The following is a 21,077-nucleotide window of genomic DNA, read 5'->3' as shown; positions in this document are numbered from 1 at the left end:
GGGGTGCCACCCGGCCCCCCACCCCACAGCCCAGCCGCTGCCCCAGCTCCCCTCTGTCCCCCTCCACAGCACGTGGGAAGGGGCAAACCCCATCCCGGGGCTGCGCTGCCCCAGCAAACGCCTTTTCCCCATCCCAGCGCAGCGCTGGGGGCGCGGGGGGTGCCATGGGGGGGTGCTGGCAGAGCAGAGAGCGGCTGCGGTTCGTTAGCGGGGCCCCATGGCCGCAGGACCCCGCTCAGCCCCCCCCCGAGCCCCCCCTGCACAGACCACACACGGCACACAGGTTTACAAAGCACATTGGTTGAAGGAAACTGAACTCAGTGAAAAGATAAACCCAACCACGCGGCACGTCTGAAAAAAATAAATTACTTTCAAAATACCATCATTTGCTCCAGTGGGACAGGGCTCGCCCCCCTCCACGCACACCGCCGGCCGCAGCTGCCCCCTCCCCGAGCTGCTGCTGCCTCCCGGCTTTGTAAGAAAATATTCTGCTCTGTACGAGCCCCGTGGTCGCCACGGCCAGTGCCATGGCCCGCGGGATGGGGCAGAGCCGGGACCCCAAACCCCCTCATCCAGCGGGCAGAGGGGCTCCTGCCCCGCGGGGCGCTGGGGGGGAGCAGGGGGTGGGCTGCAGCCCCCGCACAGCCGGGGGGGAGGACCCAGGAGGTAGAATAATTAGTAAATGCTCGTCATCATCTGGGACGCGCCTGCCCGCGTGCTGGACGCTGGAGCAGGGGGAAGGTCCCGGCACAAGCGTGGTGGCACGGGCAGGAGCCCACGCAGGGGGGCTGCGGGCAGGGGGGAAGGAGGGCAGGACCCCAGCAATGGCCAGAGCCCCACCGAGGGCCTGGCGGCAGCCCCGAGCCGAGCCCTCGCCCCCCCGTGCCCGCGGCTGTGCCCCCTCCAGCCCCCGCTCCCGGCAGAGGCTTTGGCTGTCCCTGTTCTCTCCTTCACGGAGCCCCCCCGGCTCTCGCAGTCCGGCCGGGTGCCGCAGCCCCCCGGCAGCAGCTCCTCTTACCACGCAAAGGCCCCTCTGGCCTTGGCTACAACATGTTGTAGTACGCCATCTCCTTCATGGCCTGCTCGGTCAGGGTGTGCTCGGCCGGAGGGTTGCCCACCCCCCCGTACCCGTAAGAGTTCTCCTCCTCAAAGTCATCCATCTCCGGCTGCCCGTCCAGCTCGGCGTGGTCGGCCCCGGCCAGCTCCATCATGGGATCTAGGATTCAGCACAGGGACACCCCATGAGGGACCTCCACGAAGGTCTGGGGCCATCAGCATCCCCCCTCCCCGGGCACCTCGACCTTCAGAGCCCAAAGCCCCCCAGGAGCCGCAGCTCTGCCCAAGCCAAGCACCTCCTCTGCTTCGCCAGGGGAGGGTCAGGTTGGACATTAGGAAGCATTTCTTCTCAGCAAGGGTCATTAGCCATGGGAAGGGGCTGCCCAGGGAGGTGGTGGAGTCACCATCTCTGGAGGGGTTTAAGAAAAGGCTGGACATGGCACTTAGTGCCCTGGTCTAGTTGCCATGGTGGTGTCAGGGCAATGGTTGGACTCGATGAGCCCAGAGGGCTCTTCCAACCTGAGTGATTCTGTGAGGGGAGGCTGGGGGGACAGCAGGACGAGCGAGCTGAGGGCAGCCCTCGGGGGACAGGACCCGGAGCTGCAGCGGGGAGGCCCATGGCACCCAGCCTGCGCCAGGGACCACCCCAGCCCGCACCCACCTTGGCTGTCCAGGCTGACGTCCATCACCCCGTGCTTGACCTTCATGTGCCGGCTCAGGTTGCCCTTGAGGTTGAACTTGCTGGAGCAGTAGGGACACTTGAAGGGCTTGCTCCCCGCGTGCAGGTGCATGTGGCCCAGCAGGTTGTACATGCGGTTGAAGGATTTCCCGCAGACCTGCCGGCAGCAGGACGAGCCGTTTGCCCGAGCGAACAGAGGGAGGCACCGCAAAGCTGCTCTGGTGTGGCCGAGGACTCAGGCCAGCCTGGCACCAGGACCCGTGCTAACCCCCCTCGGACCTGCCACCCACCTTGCACTTGAACGGCTTCACCGGCGAGTGCACGATCATGTGGGTCTTGAGCGTCTGCTTCTGCACGAACGTCTTGAAGCAGATGTGGCACTGGTAGGGCCGGACGCTGGTGTGGATCAGCATGTGCCGCTTCATGTTGGCCTGGAGGGTGAACTCCCGCCCGCACACCTCGCACTTGAACTCCTTCACGCCCTGTGAGGGGTCCGCAGAGCCTCCTTGAGGACCCCCAGGAGGAAAGGAGGCTGGGCAGCCCCCGGCCCCTGCCCTAACGATGCCCTTTCACTGCTCATCGATGACCCCCAGCGAACGCCAACCATGGGCGCCTCTGCCCTCCCACAGCACCCGGGGCTGGACCAGACCCCGGGGCACCGGGAAATCCTTTGCTGTGCAGGTGGTGAGACCCTGGCCCAGGTTGCCCAGAGCAGCTGTGGCTGCCCCCTCCCTGGCAGTGTTCAAGGCCAGGTTGGATGGGGCTGGGAGCAGCCTGGTCTGGTGGAAGGTGTCCCTGCCCGTGGCAGGGGGTTGGAACTGGGTGAGCTTTAAGGTCCCTCCCAACCCAAACCAGTCTGTAATTCTATTCTATGATTCCATGACACCCCTCTCCCCAAGCACCCGCATCCAGAGCCGGCGCATCTCCCCTGGGCACGGCACGGGCAGCACCCCCGGGCGCCCGGCCCCTACCTTGTGCGTGAGCGAGTGCTGCTTGAGGTGGTGGATCTGGCTGAACTCCATCCCGCACTCGGTGCAGACGAAGGGCCGGACGTTCTGGTGCTTCAGCATGTGGTTCTGCAGCTGGCTGCGGTAGTGGAAGGACTTGCTGCACTCCAGGCACTGGTAGAGCGTGGGGCCCTGGTGCGTGGAGAGGTGCCGCTTCAGCTGGGGCAGCGTGGAGAAGTCCAGCCCGCACTCCACGCAGACGTGGCAGCGGCCGCTCTCGTGCTTCACCTCGTGCGCCTTCAGCTCGCTGGGGTAGGCGAAGCCGCGGCCACAGAAGCGGCAGCTGTAGGGCTTGATGTCGGTGTGCAGCAGCATGTGCCGCTTGAGGTGGCTGGTCTGGGTGAAGGCCTTGCCGCAGACCCCGCACTTGTGGGGCCGCGTGCCCTGGTGGGTCAGCAGGTGGGTCTGCAGGTGGCTGGGCTGCTTGAAGAGCTTGCCGCAGTGCGGGCAGGAGTGGGGCTTGACGCCGTTGTGGCCCAGGATGTGCGTCACCAGGTTGTACTTGGACGTGTAGGACTTCTCGCACATGCGGCACTGCCAGCGCTTCTGCCGGTCCCCGGCCTCCACCAGGTACGAGTCGTCGATCTGCACGTTGATGTCCAGCCGGTCCAGCTGCGCCTTCTTGCTGCGCTCGCCCGTGGCACCCGCCGCCTCCAGCTCCCCGGGCTCCTGCCACCCGCGGCCCCGCTCGCTCTTCACCCCCTCGGCGGCCTCCGCCTCGCCGGGGGACGGGGCGCCCGCCTCGAAGGCGTGCTCAGCCCCCGCCGTGCCGGTGCCCTCGGGCTCCTGCCGCGCGTGCCGGCGCAGGTGCCGCAGCCGCCGGGGCCTCCTGAAGGCCCCCAGGTCGATCATCTTCGTGGCGCCGCTCTGCACCGCCTGCTCCTGGCTGGGGTCCTGCGGCGGGGCCGGGCGGCCACGCTGCCGCTCGCCCTCCTCATCCCCGGGGACAGACGCTTCGTACGGCGCCTCGTCCTCCGCCTCCGCCTTCTCGCTCTTGACCTTGGGCACCAGCCTCACCGGAGGCCGCTTCCTCCTCCGGGCGTGCTTCTCCAGGGAGGACTCTGCCTCCAAGGCCTCCTCCTCCTGCGCGTCCCCCGCCGCCTGCCCCTCGCCCTCCGGCTCCCCAGGCTCCGCCGTGGTGGGGTCCGGCAGCTCCCCGCCCAGCCCCGGGAAGAAGCCGGCGGGGCCGACGGTGGCCCCGAGCAGCTCATTCTCGGACACCAGGCCCAGAACCGCGGCCTGCGCCAGGGACAGCACCACCACCGCGTCTGTCTGCGTCCCGCACTCGGTGAAGCGATCCATCTCTCGCCGCCGGCCTACGCTGTCATGGCTGGGGAGGGAAGGAGACGGCCGTTAGCCCTCCCGGTGCCCCTGCTGCCACGGACCCTGCCCAGGACACGGGGCAGCGTGGCCTCGGGGGTCTCGGCTGCAGGAGCCAGGCTGGGGGCGGGGGAAGCTCGGCTCTGTGGCTGCTGTCGCCCTTCCTGGCCTGGCTGTTGAACCCCGAGGCCGGGGTCTGGCTCCTCGCGTGCCCCCGAGCTCCCCGGACAGGCGCCCGTGCGGTTTGGGGACTCGGCTCTGTGCTCCCTGGCAGCAAAGGGCACGGGGAGCCCAAGGAAACAAAGCCCAAACCCTCCTCATTGGGAACACCTCGGCAGTGGCCAAGCTGCCCGGCCTGCGAGCCCAAGCACATGCAGGTCCCTTCCAACTGAAACAGTCTGTTTCCAGCCTATTTCTAGTATATTTCTAGTATATTTCCATTCTATTTCCCTTCCATCTCAAACCCCCGTGGTGCTCCAGGGCCCTGTGCAAACACAAGAGCAGCAGCCGATGCCCCCCAGGCTGTGGAGGTTGAAGAGACCTCTCTCCCCCCCCGTTGTCCCCCTCTCCGAGGTGCCCCTGAGTGCTCGTGCCCACGCCAGCTCCGGCACTGCAGTTACACAGGGAAGGGGCACAGGGCACAACGGGGTCAGAGTGGGACAACTCAACACCAGTGCCACCCTGGGGCACACGGCGAGTGGCCCGCCGCTGGTTTGTCACCGCTCAGGCTCTTGGGACCCGGGGACACGTCCCCACCGCCCTCAGGGAGGGCTCACGACAGGATCCCACAGGACCCCAGCCCTGACCTCGTGCTGTTTAACCGTTCCATCCATTTTCAGGAAGGAAGTCAGAGGGTGACACACACGGTGACGCTGGCTTGTGTGGGGAGGAACACGCTGCCGTGGGACACGCTGGCAGGACAGCCTGCCTGGGCATGCAAGCACCACAAGATCCCCTGAGCAGGTCACCCCGAGAGACAGAGACCACAGGGAGAGGGATGAGGGCACAGGCGCGGCTGCGAGGAGCGTGCCAGAGCCCCGGAGAGGTGGCACAAGAGGATGGAGGGATGCAGAGCCTGGAGCGGCGATGCCCGACTCCCCCGGGCAGTGCCAGCCCAGGAGCCCCACGGACGGGGTGCGGCACAGGGCCCCCAGCAGCCTCCCCCCAGCAGCCCTGGGGGACGGGCAGGGAGGCACTCGCAGAGCCACCACCAGCTGCGAGCGAGGAGGCCGCCGCTTCCTCCTGCGGTGAAGAATGTTCTCCTAAATATAATTATTTCTGCAGCTACAACAAAGAGAAATCCTACGGGGGAGAGAAAACAGGAATAAACTCTAAACCAGATTAAGGCACAGTCCCAGGAGCACCTGCACGGCGCGAGAGGCGACCATGGGCTCAACAACCACCCTCTGAGTGCAGAAACCCCCCCGCTGCATCAGCTCATCGTACCCGTGGCCGGTGCACCCTCCCACGCCAGCTCCGTGCCCACCCAAACGCCCGGCCACGGCGCACATCCCTGTGGGAAAGGGATGGGGAAGGGGAGAAGAACCAGTGTGAGAACGGGAAGAGCCAGAGAAGGGGAGAGACACCGACAGCGTGGGGCTGGCACCCGGGGTACCGGGTCCTTCCTTGGTGCCCCTCCCACGCGGGCAGCACGGGCTGCTCAGCCCCCACCGTAGGATTGGGCACCCTCGACCCAGCGTCCGACACACCCGGCAAGGGGACCCTCCCCGAGGCTGAGCGTGCGACCTGCCAGCGAGGGGGATGTGCTGGGGGGTGGGAGTGGGCGCCGGTGCCCGTGGGGATGCTTTTGCCAGCGGCTCCAGCACCCTCCGGCCCTGCCAAGCACCCCGTGCCTGTGGGGGCCATGAGCAGGGCTGTGCGGAGCCAGCGGGCAGAGACGGGGGTCGGGGTGGGCAGAAATGGAGGGGAGGGGAGAGGAGGGGGCGGCTTCAGCCCTTCGCACCTCCTGCGCCCGGCGAGGAGCCGGGGAGAAGCCCTGGGGAAGCGGGTGGAGAGGGGATGGGAAGGAGGATGAAGGATGAAGGATGGAGGAAGGGGGAGTGCGGAGGCAGCGAAACAAAGCGAGGAGCGGGGGAGGGCGGCAGCGGGAGGAGGAGAAGGAAGGATGGGGAGGAAGAAGAAGAGGAAGAGGAGGGAGCAGCCGGGGAGGCTCCCGGGCTGACCCATCGCCCCCGCCCAGGCAGCTGCGGGGCGAGGGCGGGTTGTCACCGTTGTCATCATCTTCCTCATCCTCCTCCTCGGCTGGGGGCACAGTTCCTATTCCCACACACACTGGATGTCTCTTCCAGGCCGGTTCACATCTTGCTTTTCCCACTGATCTCCCCACAGCCACTCACACAGGACGACGAACACCCCCACGGCTCCTCCTGCAGCGGCAGGTTGTGACCCCAGGTCCTGGCTGGGGACAGGGGGGCACCGCTGGAGCCCACTCCCCACCACTGGTGCCAGTGTGTGCCGTGCAAGGGCAACACGCGACCTGGACACCCCACACCCTGCATGGGGAGCCCCGCAGCAGCCTCCGGGACAGGAGAGGGGACAAGGGACACGAGACAGGACCCAGCTGCTCTCCCCTCATCTCCAGCTCTGTGGAGGGGCCAGCAGGACCCCCCAGCACAGCTCTGGGTCTCTGCCCCCGAGTACGAGCACCACGAGACAAGGAGGCTGAAAGAACGACCCGCTGACGTACACTCCCAAGACAGCACCGACAGGTTTTAAGAACAACCACCCTAAACCAGGGGCTTTTAGAAGGAAGTAAATCAGATTCCTACTCCGGGGCGCTCTGAGAAAGGGGACGAGCTCCGCTCCCCCGTGCCCTCAGTACAGAATTTTACTTCTGCCTCGTGTTGCACAAACCGCTCTGTGCACGTTTCCCCGTTGCACGCACGAGCCCTGGCACAAGGGAAACGGAGCTTCGCTGCCCCCGAGCGAGGCCGCAGCAGCTCCAGAGCTGCCGACACCACAGGGAGGGAAGTGGGGAACGGGACAGATGCTTTTGTTCCACTTCTCGCTCTCACTTCCCCGTTCAACCCTCTCGGGTCTCGCGGAGCGGGCTGGAAATGCCATTTCCCAACACTGGTGAGCGAGGTTGGGTCACGTATTCCAGCTCCCCCAGCAAACGCCCCGACACCCCTCGGGGTGCAGGGCACCACCTCAGCCTCCGCTCTCCAGGGAGCCGCTTCCCATCCTGCGGGCGGCAGGGCACGGACAGGAGAGGATTCTGCCAGTCTGTCCCAGCAAAGCAACAGCCCCAGCGCTGCTCCAGTGCCAGAGCACCAGGTGGGGGCTCCTGGAGCTGTAAGGATGCTTTAACAAGTAAACTCCATCCCTCTGTGGAAAAGGAGACGGTCATGAGCTTCACAAAGGGCTGCACTGCCTTGATAATGCCCCTAATAAACAAGTAAACTCTGGGCACCGAGCAGGACGTGCCCATCCCTGTGCCCTTTCTCACTCCATCTCTCCTTGGTTGCCGACAAACAACCGCACCAGCAATGACAAATTCTATCACCCCATTTTTCAACAAATCCACAACTTTTCAGGGGGGAAAAGAAAAAAAAAAATCTGCTACTACACTGATTTCTTCAGGTTTCTCGTTAGAGCACACCCGTGCCTCGGCGACACCGGGCAGCGATGGGGCAGCTCGGGCAAGGCACCGGTGCCTTAGTGCTCGCCCCGTCCCACCCTGCCACTGTCCCTCCCCGGGGGCAAAGTCCAGACCTATTTCGCCACGTACAAGGAGAAAGAGCTGTGAATGTTGCTGTAAAAAGGGGTCCCGGCTCTGCTGCGGGTACCGATGGTTTAAATCCTCCTGGTTCTGCGGTATCACACCACGTCTGCAGCTTTCTCAGCCTCCTGTCCCCAGCCCGAGGGGACCGGCCCTTCTCCGGGTGCCTCGGCAGGTTGGGAAATTCGCTTTTCTTTCAGCATTCCCCCTCCCACTCCCGGGAGGGTTCTGTCTCGGTGCAATCTCTCTTCCCCTCCCGTCTTTCTCAACGCAGCCGGGAAGGGTCAGGCTCTGCCCTGTCCCACCCCTGCGGTTCCTGCCCGCCCCAGCCCCATCCCACCACCTCGACGGAGCCTCCACCAGCTCCTCACTCACCTCCTGGTCTTCAGGCACTTTTCACACAGCTTTCACTTCTTCATGCAATTTCATTTCTATTCACCTCTCTTGCCTCATCTCCAACCACCCAAACACCTACTCGCACCCGAGGACTCACACCAGACACGTCCCCTCCCGCAGCAGTGCTTTGCCAACAGCCCCTTCACCCCCCAGGACATTCCTTGCTGGATTCCAGATCTTCCAGGCACTGCCCCAGACCAAGAGCCGCTCAGCTTGGGACACTTTTCCCTTCTCTTCACTGTTTTAACTCCCTCAGCAGAAACTTCCCACAGGAAAGTAAGCCAAGGGCTCCCAAAATCCAAAGGGTTTGGGGGATTTACCTTTCGCAGCCTTCCCAAGGAGCAGGAGCCCTCCTCGTGCCGCCCCTCTTATCTCTGCCCCATCAGGGGTAAGTGGAGGCACATGGGCCAGGGCCCAGGTGGTACCAGCAGCAGCTTATCTCCCCTAACTCACCCCCACACCCCTTACCAGCTGTATGACAAACCCCACAGCCATGTGGGAGCACCTTTAGGACTCGTTCCCTGCTGAAAGAAAATCGATAGTGCAACCTGAGCAATGCAACCCGGCTGTCCCGGGTGGGCAGAGCACCCCCCGCACGGCTCCTCGCCTTAAACCTGCCTTAAACCTGCCTTAAACCTGCCTTAAACCTGCCTGCACCCCCCGCACCTTCACCCCGGTGGGCTCCCAACCCACGGAAGGTGCCATCAGGGCTGGGCGGCTGCCAGACCCCATTGCAGGTCCCCTTTGTAGGATCCCCCTTGTGGAACCCCCTGTATGGGATCCACTTGTGGGACCCCCATCACAGGTCCCCTTTGTGGGACCCGCTTTGTGGGACCCCTATTGCAAGTCCTCTTTGTGGGACCCTCTTTGTGGGAATCCCTTTGTGGGACCCCCTTTGTGGGACCCCCATTGCAGGTCCCCTTTGTGGGACCTCCTTTGTGGGACCCCCATTGCAGGTCCCCTTTGTGGGACCTCTTTTGTGGGACCCCCCATTGCAGGACCCCCATTGCAGGCCCCCTTTGTGGGACCCCCATTGCAGGACCCCTTTGTGGCACCATTTTGCAAAGCCCTTTTACAGGTCCCCTTTGTGGGACCCCCTTTGTGGGATCCCCATTGCAGGTCCCCTTTGTGGGACCCCCTTTGTGGGATCCCCTTTGTGGGACCCCCATTGCAGGACCCCCTCCGCAGAGCCCCCCCCCGGGGGTTGCGGGCTGCCCTGCCGCTCTCGGTGCGTGGGGCAGACGCGGCTGCCGAGGCACCGTGCGAAGCTCCCGGGGTGCTGGGGTCGAGCCCGAGCATAAATTGGGGCTAAAGACAACGGGGCGAGGTTGGGCACGGGGGGTGATGGGGTGGGGGGAGGAGGTGTTAAATCTTTTCAACACTTTTCAATGGAAAATGGCTGATCAACAGATCTGTGATATGTGTGAGAATACCTTGGATTTTATTTTTCTCCCTTTCTTAAAAGCAGCTTTCATTTAAATTTAATAAAGGAAAAATCCGTCTTTCATCTTTTTTTCACACGAAGCTGCTCAAAGCACCCACAAAAAGTCTAAACAGAAAAATATTTTTTTCCTGAAAAAATCACAACTAAAATTATTCATAAAATCAATCCAGAGCGTTTGTCCTGTACCAGGCCTGAGGATTTAGGGGCTCACCTTGGCTCACCCCTGCCCACCAGCACTGGCCAGCGCGGGCACACGCGGCAGCCAGCCGCCAGCCCTCCAGGACACCCACGTGCTTGACGAGGCGCGGGTGCAGCGTGCCCCGTGTCCCAGGAAAGCCTCCCCACGGTGGGTAAGAAATGTTATAGCTGATGGGAACCCGGGGTGAGTGCAGTCAGGGAGCAGTGGCACACGCCACAGCCGTTCCCCACGGAGGGACAGAGCTGCGATCCCAAGCGCTGCCACGGCCTCCCAGCAGGCAGGCACCCGCGCCAAGCCGGGACATCCCGCTCCTGCTGCCCTCTCTGCTGAGAATCTGCGTTCCTCCTCCCCGAGACCGAGCCCCCATCCCTTCACTCCTCCATCCCTCCACTCCTCCATCCCTCCGCTCATCCCTCTGCTCATCCCTCCATCCCTCTGCTCATCCCTCCATTCCTTTGCTCCATCCCTCTGCTCCTCCATCCCTCTGCTCCTCCATCCCTCCGCTCATCCCTCCATCCCTCTGCTCCATCCCTCTCCTCCATCCCTCTGCTCATCCCTCCATCCCTCTGCTCCATCCCTCTCCTCCATCCCTCTGCTCATCCCTCCATCCCTCCGCTCCATCCCTCCGTCGCTCCCCGCCCCCAGCACCCTCCGCTCTCCATCCCTCCATCGCTCCCTCATTCTTCCCGTTTCCCTGGCAACGCCCATCTCCCGCCGCAGATCTCTCCCCTCTCTCCCTCTTATCTCTCTCCTTTCTCTTTCATCTATCTCCTAATCTCCCTCTCTATTCCAAACCTCTGTCCTTTGCTTCCTTTCTTTCTCTCTCCCTTTTCATCTCCTCCAATGCCTTTACTCTATCTCGGCGTTACAATTATTTGAATCTCACTTTAAAAAAATAACCCAGTTCATTAACCGCCGTGCCACCGGCCCCGCTCCCGCTCCTCCCGCAGCCCACCCGCACGGCCCCGGACCCCTGCCCGCGCCCGAGCCCCAGGATGGCAAAGTGATGCTTTGGTGGGGCCCTTCCAACCTTCCTCCACGGCCCCTCGGACCAAGGGGGAGCAGAATCCTCCTCTCGCACCACACGACGGTGGGGATGGGGCAGTCAGACCCCCCTCCCGAGCTGTCCGCAGGGTTCACCCCCCACGGCTGCAGGTCGAGGAGTCCCCCCTTCGCTGCACTGCCCGTGATGCCCCCAGAACCGCTGGCCATGGGGAGGATGGAAGGACGAGAGACAGAATCACAGAATCACAGAATCACTGAGGTTGGCAGAGCCCTCTGGGCTCATCGAGTCCAACCATTGCCCTGACACCACCATGGCAACTAGACCATGGCACTAAGGGCCATGTCCAGGCTTTTCTTAAACCCCTCCAGAGATGGTGACTCCACCACCTCCCTGGGCAGCCCCTTCCAATGGCTAATGACCCTTGCTCAGAAGAAATGCTTCCTCATGTCCAACCTGACCCTCCCCTGGCCAAGCTTGAGGCTGTGTCCTCTTGTCCTATCGCTGGTTGCCTGGGAGAAGAGGCCGACTCCCACTGCGCTCCAACCTCCCTTCAGGTAGTTGTAGACTGCACTAAGGTCACCTCTGAGCCTCCTCTTCTCCAGGCTAAACACCCCCAGCTCCCTCAGCCGTTCCTCGCAGGTCAGACCCTCCAGACCCTTCACCAGCTTGGTCGCCCTCCTCTGCACTCGCTCCAACACCTCAACATCTTTCTTGAAGTGCGGGGCCCAGAACTGGACACAGGATTCAGGGATCCCAAACCTTTGCTCCCCGAGCAGCCGAAGCCGCACCAAACCCGCTGGCGGTTTGTGCCCGGAGCAGCGCTGGGGCTGGGAGCGCCTGGGGAGGGGGATTCTCGTCAACCGGGTTTGTCACCAGGTTGGGACCGAGGCGAGGAGCAGGGAGAAATCCCACCCCGGCCACCCCAGCCCGGCCTCAAAGGCTCCGCACAGAAACCCTTGGAAAAGAGTTTTTTGCTTTTAAGTGAAATAAACAGGGAAAGAAAGACTTTCAAGTTCCTCCTTGCTGCAACGACTTCTCTGCGCCGCACTCCCTTTCCTCGCCGAAAATAGAAGAGCTATTCAAAAAGATGCGAGGGGAGAGAAAAAAAAAGGAACTGAATAGAGGAAAGAGGAAAGAAAAAATGGAGCCCCAAGGGGGTGGAGAAAAACAGAATGAAAAGACAGCAAAAGTAAAGAAAAGGGATGAAAAATAAAGGAGGGGGAAGAGAGAGACAGACAGAGCAGCTTTGAAAGGAAAGAATGCTCCCAGCCTGAATACAGTGTGCATGAAAAAAAGCGCCTTGAAAAGGAACAGCCCGATGAAATGACCTCTCATTCACAGCCTGTGCCAATCACCCCCACAATGTAAATCCTTTCTTCTTTTCTGCATTCTCTCTCTTTCCAGCGGGGGCAGAGGGAAGAGGAAGAAAGGGGAGCTAATTCTCAGCATAGCAGAAAATAAATCTGCTCTTTGCAGACTCCCCGAGAGGGACGCCGAGCTGCTCTTACAAACACCTCTCCCAGGCGTCGCACATGCAGATAGGCAAAAAAAAAAAAGTCAATGAAATTCTGCCCGGGGCGGCTCTGGGAAGGGCCGTCCTCGCCGTCGGGGCTCCCCAAAGCCACCACAGGAAAACCCCCGCACCCTGCGAACCCCAAACCCCAACGTGGGCGACAGCGGACGCCGCACCCAGGGGTCCCGACGGGGCTCGTACCCCAGCGCCGTCCTGCTCTGTTGGGCATCCTCAGCGGGGGGGTTCGCAGACCCTCGAGTGTGGGGATGAACCCAAAGACGTGGGACGTGGGGAGAGCGACAATGCAGGAGAAGGAACCACTGAGGACGGAGCCCACCAGGCCAGCGGGGTCCCCCCGGACAGAGGGGAACCGAGCGAGGGGCGACAGCACCCGGGTCAGCATCGCGCCGGCTCCGCACCCCCCGTGCCAGGGGTTAATCACGGACTGCCGGGCAGAGCAATAAAAGTGGCTGGAGGTCAGAGAACCGACACACAAGCAGGAGCTCTGGTACCCGTGGATGTATAACCCGGCTGGCTGGTTGTAAAGGGGGAAAACCAACCGGGATGTTATAAATGGTTATAAATGAGAGAAGCGTGCGGCCCCGAGGGGACAGGGGCTGCCCCACGGATGGGAACAGCCTCTCGGGGTGAGGGGCTGAGGGAAGGACAGTGGGAAGACAGTCCCGCTCTCAGGAGCATCACTGCCCTTATCCTGGGGAACAATTCTAATATATTTTTTACTCTCCCCGTGTGTTTTCACCTTGCCCCCGGCTCTGTCCTGCGCTGGGCTGCTCTGGCACCCTCACAGCAAAGAAGTTCCTCCTCACGTTCAGATGGAACTTCCCATGTTTCAGTTTGTGCCCGTTGCCCCTTGTCCTGTCGCTGGGCACCACTGAGAAGAGTCTGGCCCCATCCCCTTGACACCCCCCCTGAGGTATCTGTGAGCATTGATAAGATCCCCCCTCAGTCTGCTCTTCCCCAGCTGAACAGCCCCAGCTCCCTCAGCCTCTCCTCGTAGCAGAGATGCTCCAGCCCTCTGATCATCTCCGTACCCCTCTGCCGGACTCTCTCCAGCAATTCCTTATCTTTCTTGAACTGGGGGGCCCAGAACTGCCCACAGTTACTCCAGGTGTGGCCTCACCAAGGCCGTGTAGAGGGGCATGAGAACCTCCCTCGACCTGCTGCCCACACTCTTCCTCACGCACCCCAGGACACCACTGGCCTGAAAGGGAAGAAGGAAGTTTACGGAATGTGGAAAAAGAGACAGGCCACTTGGGAGGAACACAGGAAGGTTGTCAGGGTATGCAGGGATGTGATGAGGAAGGGTAAGGCCCGCTTGGAATTAAATCTGGGAACGGACATCAAGGACAACAAGAAGGGCTTCTTCAAGTACATCAGCAGCGAAAGGCAGACTAGGGAAAATGTGGTCCCGCTGCTGAATGAGGTGGGTGCCCCGGTGACGGAGGATGCAGAGAACGTGGAGTTACTGGCCCCCCTCCCACCCGCACCAGGCACCAGCCCGGGCCCTCTGGGAAGCCCCACTCGTGATTTCCCCGGTGAGGGGGTTACTGGACGCGTTGCACCATTCCGGGGGCGCAGCTGAGCGCCCAGCTGCAAACGCCACCACACTTTCACATCCGCAACGTGAAATGTTTCAGATCCTCTTCCGAGCCGCTGAGCAGCTCAGAAGGACGCGGGTTTGGAAAGCGGGGTCAGGACGGGGGGTCCCGGCGGGTGGCAGCGTGTGAAATCTCAGGACTGGCCCGAGGAAGCGATGGTGCCGAGTCAGAGATGGAAAATACGGCATCCCCCGGAGTGCTGGCCAGGAGGGGCACGGGATGGCCACGGGCACCTGGGGGGCCTCTGCCCACGGGGCACATGCAGCGCGGTGGGGTTTGTGGGGCAGGGGAATGGCCACGCGGCCTGGGAGACATGGGCTGCTCTGCCCAGCTCCAGGGCGTCCCCTCCTCTGCCCCGTGCCACCCTGGGAGAGGCCCCGGCATGGGCAGCGAGGTGTGGGCAGCGAGGGCACGGGCAGCGAGGGTGCGGGCAGCGAGGGCATGGGCAGTGAGGGTGCGGGCAGCGAGGTGTGGGCAGCGAGGTACAGGCAGCAAGGGCATGGGCAGTGAGGTGCGAGCAGTGAGGGTGCAGGCAGCACCGTTTCAGCCATCCCATGTGGGGTAGGGGTGCAGGTGGGGGTACGGCTCACACCCCGCAGGGCTTTTGTTCTCGGGACGGGTTCTCCGGAAAATAACGGCTGTATCTGGAATTTCAGACTATTTGAGAGAGTTTATGACATTGGGGTGAGGGTTTTTTTAAGCTGAGCTGCTTTTCGCTTCACTCCAGCCCCACCAGTGAGAACCCACCGGGGCGATCTCTGTGGGAAGGCTCCCGGCGCCGCGGGCGCTGGGTCTGCCGCCCCTCGCGCTCCCGGGGGGCTTCGAGGGGGTGGAAACGCAGAGTTTAAATCTGAGTCCCAAAACACACCAGGCTGGAGCAGCTGCGAGCGGAGGGACGAGTGGTCCCAGCGCCAGGAGACGTGTCCCGCAGCGGGTCCCTGGGCGCTGCGCTCTGCGCGTGGCCCCTGCGATGGGCACGGCCGGAGCTCGCCCCACGCGATGCCCGGTGGCTCGCAGCCATCCCCCTCCTGAAACGTCGGGCAGACGCGGGCAGGGAGCTGCCGTGGGCACCGGAGGGGACAGAACTCCCACCCCGAAGAGCTTGTTGTGGGATGTAAAGAAAATGCAGCGGGCAACACTGGGGGGTGGGGGAGTGTTTGTGCTTTTTACTCATCTTAATAAATATTTCACAACGTATCTGCACGGCTGGTTCTGTCTGTGGCTTTGCCTTTGCTGTGGCAGCACTGAGGGCCGGCTCACGCTCGGGTCTGCCTGACCCACCCCAGCCCCCGTTTTCATCACAATCTGCATAATTGCCACGTTTTGCACTCTTTCTCCTTACAGCGAGTCCTATAAATATACAGAATATTCAGCTGTTGAAATAATTTGCTTATATGTGTCCCTTGTTGATAATCACGGAATGAAACCAAGGCACTCGAGCCCCCGTAAATCAAGGCTTGCTCTCTGCAGACGAGTTCTGCAATTACCCCGACGGGCTCCACAAGCGTGTGCTCGACGGCCAAGGCGTGAAACGGGGAAGGACGGGAAGAAACTCAGCCCAGAGGCTGGGCACAGAGCTGGGTCACTGTGGTTCCAGCCTCTAGAAAGGCGTTTTTCCCTGAGCCTACGAGCCCCGGTCCCGGCTCTGCAGCGGGGACCTGGGAGCGAGGGCACGACCAAGGGGAAACAGCCCAGCACCGTCCTCCAGCTCCCACCGTCACCCCCAGCCCCAGCAGCGCTGAGCCCACGGGCACCGAGGGACCCCCCGGGAGGAGGAGGAGGAGGCAGGGGCTGCCAAAAGGGCCCCAAGACAGCGGCGTCGGCACAGGAGTGTGAGAACAGACTGAGGGTGAAGGAAGGGAAAAACAGCCAGGGAGCACCTAAAGGATGAAAAATCTGAAAGGAAAAGCTGGGCAAGGGCAGAGCTCGTTAAAGCCGGGATAACACAGCGAGCGACGAGGAGTCAGGAGAAAGGGCAGAGAGAAGTGACCCGGCAGCACGGCGCGAGGCCACGAGCCCGCGCTGCTACCAAGGAACAGGAAAGATAAATTTAGAGGCAGCCGGCGAGCGCTCTTCCTCCCGCAGCCCTGCCTGGCCGTCCTCCCCCTCCTCTCCCTCGCCGGGTCGCCCATGGCCACGGGCAGGACACGGGCCCCGGGTGGCTCCTGCTGTGGAACAAACCCAGCCCTGCCGCCGCGCCGGCTGCGGGGACGGCGACACCTCGCAGGGAAGGATGCGAAAGGAAGGATGGACAGCGAGCAGCCAGCTCCCACCGCCTCATCTCTGTGCCCTCAGCCTGTGATCCCCACGAAATCCCCCCTCTGACCCCCGCGGCTCCCCCACCGCCCGGGCGTGCGACGCCGGTGCAGGAACAGCCCCACACACACAAGACGGGGAAGTAAAACAATGAGCGCGTCCGCGTGCTGCTTCCTCACTAGAACACCTCCTTCCCCAAACCGACGTGGAGATAAAGCCTTCAGGGACCGGCTGATATTTCCTCCTGAGTCAAACCCCCTTTGTTGCTTTGTCAAATCTTACTTTGTTGGTAAGGGGAAGTGGACGAAGAACGGAGTTTTGCTTTTACCCAAGTTCGCCCATTTCGGTGCCCGTGTCCCAGCACCCGTTTAACACACACCAGTGCTGGAAGCTGCTTTTCTCCCTGAAGCCTCCGACCCCAGCGCCCGGCCGGGTGGGATCCACCGGGCACCACGAGACCCCGAGGTGCAAACACACGGGCACACGCAGCAGTGGGGACTGTTGGGCAGGGCCGTTTTCAGGCCGTTTTCACCCCAGAGCTGTGCCCTGTGTTTGGCATCACTCACCCGTCCCCAGCCCTTTCCAGCCCCCTGCTCTGAGGGGGGGTTCGGTGCTACCCCCACACCCCCCTGCAACCCCGGGCAGGCACCCCCTGCCCTCCCCAAGCCTCTGCCCGGGGCCGGGGGTCCTCAGCCCGCCGTGGCCACCGAAAGCCCAGCCCCGTGCCAGCGCCCGCAGCTCCCCTGGGGCAGCTCCGACCTTCTCCCCCTCCGGCAGTGCAGCCCAGACCTGCCCCGGCCATCGCTCTCGCTCCACCTGCAGCTGCTGCTCTCCCAAAGCCATCAGGATTCCGGTTATTAAACGTTCTCCACCCAAACGTGCCCGCTGGCACGCCTGTCCTCACCAGCCCAGGCGTTACACCCCAACACATCAGAAGGATTTTCATTCCCGTGGCCCCAAACTGCCGCCAGCTCCAGGGTGGGTTTGTGAGACCCTTCGTGTCACCCACACCGTGACCACCTCTGGCACTGCCAGCGGCACCGTCCCTCCTGCATCACCCAGGGAGCTGCACCCCGTCCAGCAGCACTTCCATCCCCAGAGCTCCTCGCCCGCGCAGCACCGCTCAGCTCCCAGCTGGGGTCCCTTCAGTTAATTTTTAACCTCGTAAGGTGAAGAACAGTCACAAATTTCCTCCTTTGTAGGTTACTCCTCAGCTACCCACACGAAATGTCACCTCCTCGTGGAAAGCACAGATCCCTTTTTGGGGTAAACCAGGATTCCCCTAATTCCCCAGGACCCCAGACAGACCCCAGGGCTGCAGGACACCCCTTGTTCTAACGCACCACCCTGCCCCTGCACGGCCCCGGGGCTCCCTGCCACCCAATCACCCCTTTTTTTATCTCAGGAGCAAGTCCTACAAAGTTTCAGACAAGCTTTCTACAAGTTTCCCCTCGCCCTCCTCAAAGGGCGATCCGGACACTGCCCGTCTCCTTATTTTCCCTGCTGTGAAATCAGAGGTGGCCTGAGAAGGAAGGAAGGAAGGAAGGGTGGGAGACGAGGCTTTTCTTCCCACTTGGGGATGTTCACAGTGATCCAGGAGACCCGGCACCTAAAAAACAAGCAGCCTTTTCCCACCGTCACTTCTCTACTAAAAACCTACGATACTTTGTGGGGAACGTTGTACAAACGACCAGAGAAACGGGAGGATGGCGATGGCACAAGGGCTCTGTGGAAGCCCTTTACAAAGAGGTTTCTAGGCAGGATGCTGACGGGTTGTTTCTATTCATTAAAATTACTTCAATGTCACTCAAATGACGGACAGACAGTAGAGAGCAAAGACCACCATCAGGAAAATTCAAAGTCATGTTTCCCCTGCCCCTTGATTTAAAATTTGGGAAAGAAACTGCACGACGTGCTCGTTGTCTCAGCGGGAGGGACCCCCGCTCCCCACCGAGACCAGGGCGGAGGCGCCGGGTCACTCCTCTGTCCCCAGGGCCCAGCCCTGCAGGAAGGCTCAGGGGCATCAGCGGGGACCCTCACTCACCCCGAGGGCTCCTGTCACTTGTCAGCAAGGTTCTCCCAGCCCAACCCACACCATCGGCCCCGAGCAGGTGTCCAGGACACTCCACGTGCCGCCCTTGGTGCCAGCGTCGCGTTGAAGGAGGAGACATGACGGGTCAAGGGAAACCAAACCCCGCGGCGGGCAGCGGAGGGGAAGCGATGGCAATAAAACCGGCGAGAAACCCCCCGCTCCCGGCCCGTGGGGACGGGGCTCTGGGCTCTCCCCCTGCCCCGGGGCTGGTCCTGGCCTGGCAGAGCACCACAGACACGACGTTAAGGAGACCGAGAGCAAGGAGATGCTGAACCAGAGCCTGCTCCTCCACAAAGCGTGACTGCAAAGGGAATATCAGGAGCGCAGGCAACCCTCGCTCACGGGTTTATGCCGGCACGTCCTCTGCGGTACAAACCCACCGTCCTGCCCACCCCTCACCGCTCCCAGCTGCACACAGCAGGACGACGTTCGTGCTCATCCCTCTCTACAGTGTTTCCTAAACCAGTTTGTAAATGAAAAACCTTCTTTGCACTGTGGCCCAATAAAACCAACCAACAACACTGTCTCAGAGACTAAACCCAACCCTGCCCCAACGTCAAAGGGAACAGGAGGAGACACCGTGGGAGATGCTCCCGCTCCCTCCACCGCAGGTGCCCCCGTCTGATCCTCTGAGCCACCTCCAGGGTTGGGCTGGGAACGTTTCTCGGGGGGCAGCAGAGCTCAGGTCGCTGTGATCTAACCATTCTATAGGGGTATAATGGGATCGCTACTCAAAGAGGGCATTAATGGAAGCCTCCTCGCAGGAGAGGAGCCCGGCCCTGCCGGGTCGCGATCTGGGCTCTTCCCCACTGGCTCCCGCGGGTGGGGAAGCTGTCACCCAGGGGTGGCAGCGAGGGGGACCGGTCACAGCCCTGCCGTCCTGCTGCTGAAACAGCGTTTGCTGCCACGGCTGCACCTCCCCAGCCGACTGCCGGGAGTTGGGGACCCCCAGGGGCTCCACAGGGGACGCGGGGCTGGGGGCCCCCTCCAGCCTCAGCCGCGCTCGTACAAAGGCTGCGGCCCGGGCGACCCACACGAACCAGGCTGAAACCGTGTCTGCTGGACAGCCGGCTGCGTGAGGCTGGTTGGAGTCGGTGACACCAGAAGCCACCACGCCGAGGCCGGAGCGTGGCCGAGAGCGTGGCACGGGTCAGGGCAGTGCCCTCTGCGCTGCCAGGTCTGGACCCCGCAGGGGGACAGGGTCCGGGATGCCGCCCTCTGCTCCCATCACTCCCCCTCCCCTGACCGCACAGGCTGCTTACAAAGAAACTACTAATGATTGACTAATTAATTAATTATAACTAATTTAACCACCGCATCCTGTTGATTAAAAGGGAGCTATGAAAGGGTTGCACAGGAGTGTCCGGGAGCCTGGGACCAGCCGCTGTCCCTGGCAGGGCAGCAGAAGACAAAGCAGCCCCCGGCCCCGCAGCATCGGTGCCCCCAGACCCCCGGTGGGGCCACCGGGGGGTCCCGACACCGGGAAATCTCCGTGACAGCGCAAGCGGGACCTGCCCGGTGCGGGACGGGGCAGCCCGGGCCCCGCACAGTGACCCCCCCCCATTCCATCCCAGCCCCCTCCCCGCGGCACGGGGCAGCACACCCGGGACAGCGGGTCCCAGCACCTGCAAACTGTCCCCAAACTCCGGGCGGAGCCGTGCGGGGACCCCCCGCACCTCGCCCCCCGCCGCGGCCGCTCCGAGGAGGGCGGGGGGCAGCGGCTGCCCCGCACCGGGCCGGGGCACCCCGGGGTGCTGCTGGGCACCCCCTACGCCCCCTCCCCTCGAGGCACCCCCCACGTCCCTTCCCTACGGGGCTCCCCCCCCCCGCCGCTCCCGGACCCCCCCCGCCGCCCGCCCGGGGGGCGATGCCTCCGCCGCCCCCCCCCCGCGCCCTCCCCGCAACTTTACCGACCCCGCGACCGCGGAGAAACTTTGCGAGCGGCGACGGGGAAACTTGTCTGCGGGGAGCGGCGGGGGGGGGGGGCGGCGGCCCCACGTGCGGAGCGGGCACCGCCACCGCCCCCCCCCGGCCCCCCCCCCCCGGCCCTCCCGCCGCCATCGCTCCCGTCTCCGTCGCGGGGGGAAGGTGGAAGCGAACGAGGCGACGGCGACACACGGGCGGCCCCGGCTGCGGACCGACGGGGGGGACGGGACCGGACCCCCCCCCCCCTCCCCCGCGGCGGGGACTCACCGTGCGCTCCCGCGGCGGCTCCGCAGGGCGCGGGGCGGCGGCGGCTCCGGGCCCGGCGCTGGGTGCGCAGGAAGGAAGCAGGAGGGAGTGAGGCAGGGCTGACGTGAAGGGATGCAAAACAGCTCCTCCTAACTCGGCCGCCGGCGGCCGCCCTTTATCTCCCCGCCGTGCCCCCGCGTCCCCCCCACCAAGTTTCCCGAGCACCGCGACCCCCCCCACCTCCCACCTCCCCATCCCGCTCGGTACCGCGTTCGCTTTCGGTACCGGTTGCGGGGAACAAAGCTGCGGGGCGCGGCTCGTCTGGTGGTAACGGGGACGGGGGGGGCTGAGGGGGTCCCCCCGGTGCAGCATCTCCTCCTCCACGGTGGCCACAGGACCCCCAGCCCCTGGGGATGGGTATGGCTTAGTTTTGGGGGGGCTTATCACCCCGTAAAGGGATGCTCGGGGGGGTTACGCGCTGGGCTGGGTGGTGGGACCCCGGGGTGGCTGCGGGGTGACGGTGCGGGGAAGATCATCTGCGCCCTAGAGATGGCACAGGGGTTATGTGGTACCCGC

The 21,077-nt window shown here is 63.1% G+C and overlaps 1 protein-coding gene across 2 annotated transcripts; it reads right to left on the bottom strand.

Annotated features, from left to right (window-relative positions):
* Positions 1 to 326: 326 nt before the first annotated feature.
* On the bottom strand, positions 327 to 20,606 carry ZNF710 (zinc finger protein 710). 2 transcript variants are annotated; one of them, XM_068409953.1, is made up of 5 exons: positions 20,523 to 20,606; positions 2,707 to 4,072; positions 2,026 to 2,217; positions 1,718 to 1,892; positions 327 to 1,216 (listed from the first exon to the last, which is right to left on the bottom strand). In XM_068409953.1, the coding sequence occupies exons 2-5, from the start codon at positions 4,042 to 4,044 to the stop codon at positions 1,044 to 1,046; spliced, it is 1,878 nt and encodes a 625-aa protein (XP_068266054.1). In that variant the 5' UTR covers positions 4,045 to 4,072; positions 20,523 to 20,606; the 3' UTR covers positions 327 to 1,043. The 2 variants fall into 2 exon arrangements, with proteins under 2 accessions (XP_068266054.1, XP_068266055.1); XM_068409954.1 differs by lacking the exon at positions 20,523 to 20,606 and adding an exon at positions 20,244 to 20,306.
* Between the last annotated feature and the right edge of the window lie 471 nt (positions 20,607 to 21,077).

Source organism: Nyctibius grandis, chromosome 11, assembly GCF_013368605.1.
Source record: "Nyctibius grandis isolate bNycGra1 chromosome 11, bNycGra1.pri, whole genome shotgun sequence".
NCBI lineage: Eukaryota > Metazoa > Chordata > Aves > Nyctibiiformes > Nyctibiidae > Nyctibius > Nyctibius grandis.
Note: the sequence above shows the minus strand (reverse complement) of the source record. Positions and strands in the feature narration are given on the sequence as shown.

Excerpts from the sequence above, each read along its gene's own strand:
- ZNF710 (XM_068409953.1), bottom strand. The coding sequence starts at position 4,044 with ATGGATCGCTTCACCGAGTGCGGGACGCAGACAGACGCGGTGGTGGTG. Across the intron at positions 2,218-2,706 it reads AGCACTCGCTCACGCACAAG|GGCGTGAAGGAGTTCAAGTG; the intron begins GTAGGGGCCGGG and ends GACCCCTCACAG. Across the intron at positions 1,893-2,025 it reads TGAAGCCGTTCAAGTGCAAG|GTCTGCGGGAAATCCTTCAA; the intron begins GTGGGTGGCAGG and ends TGCTGCCGGCAG.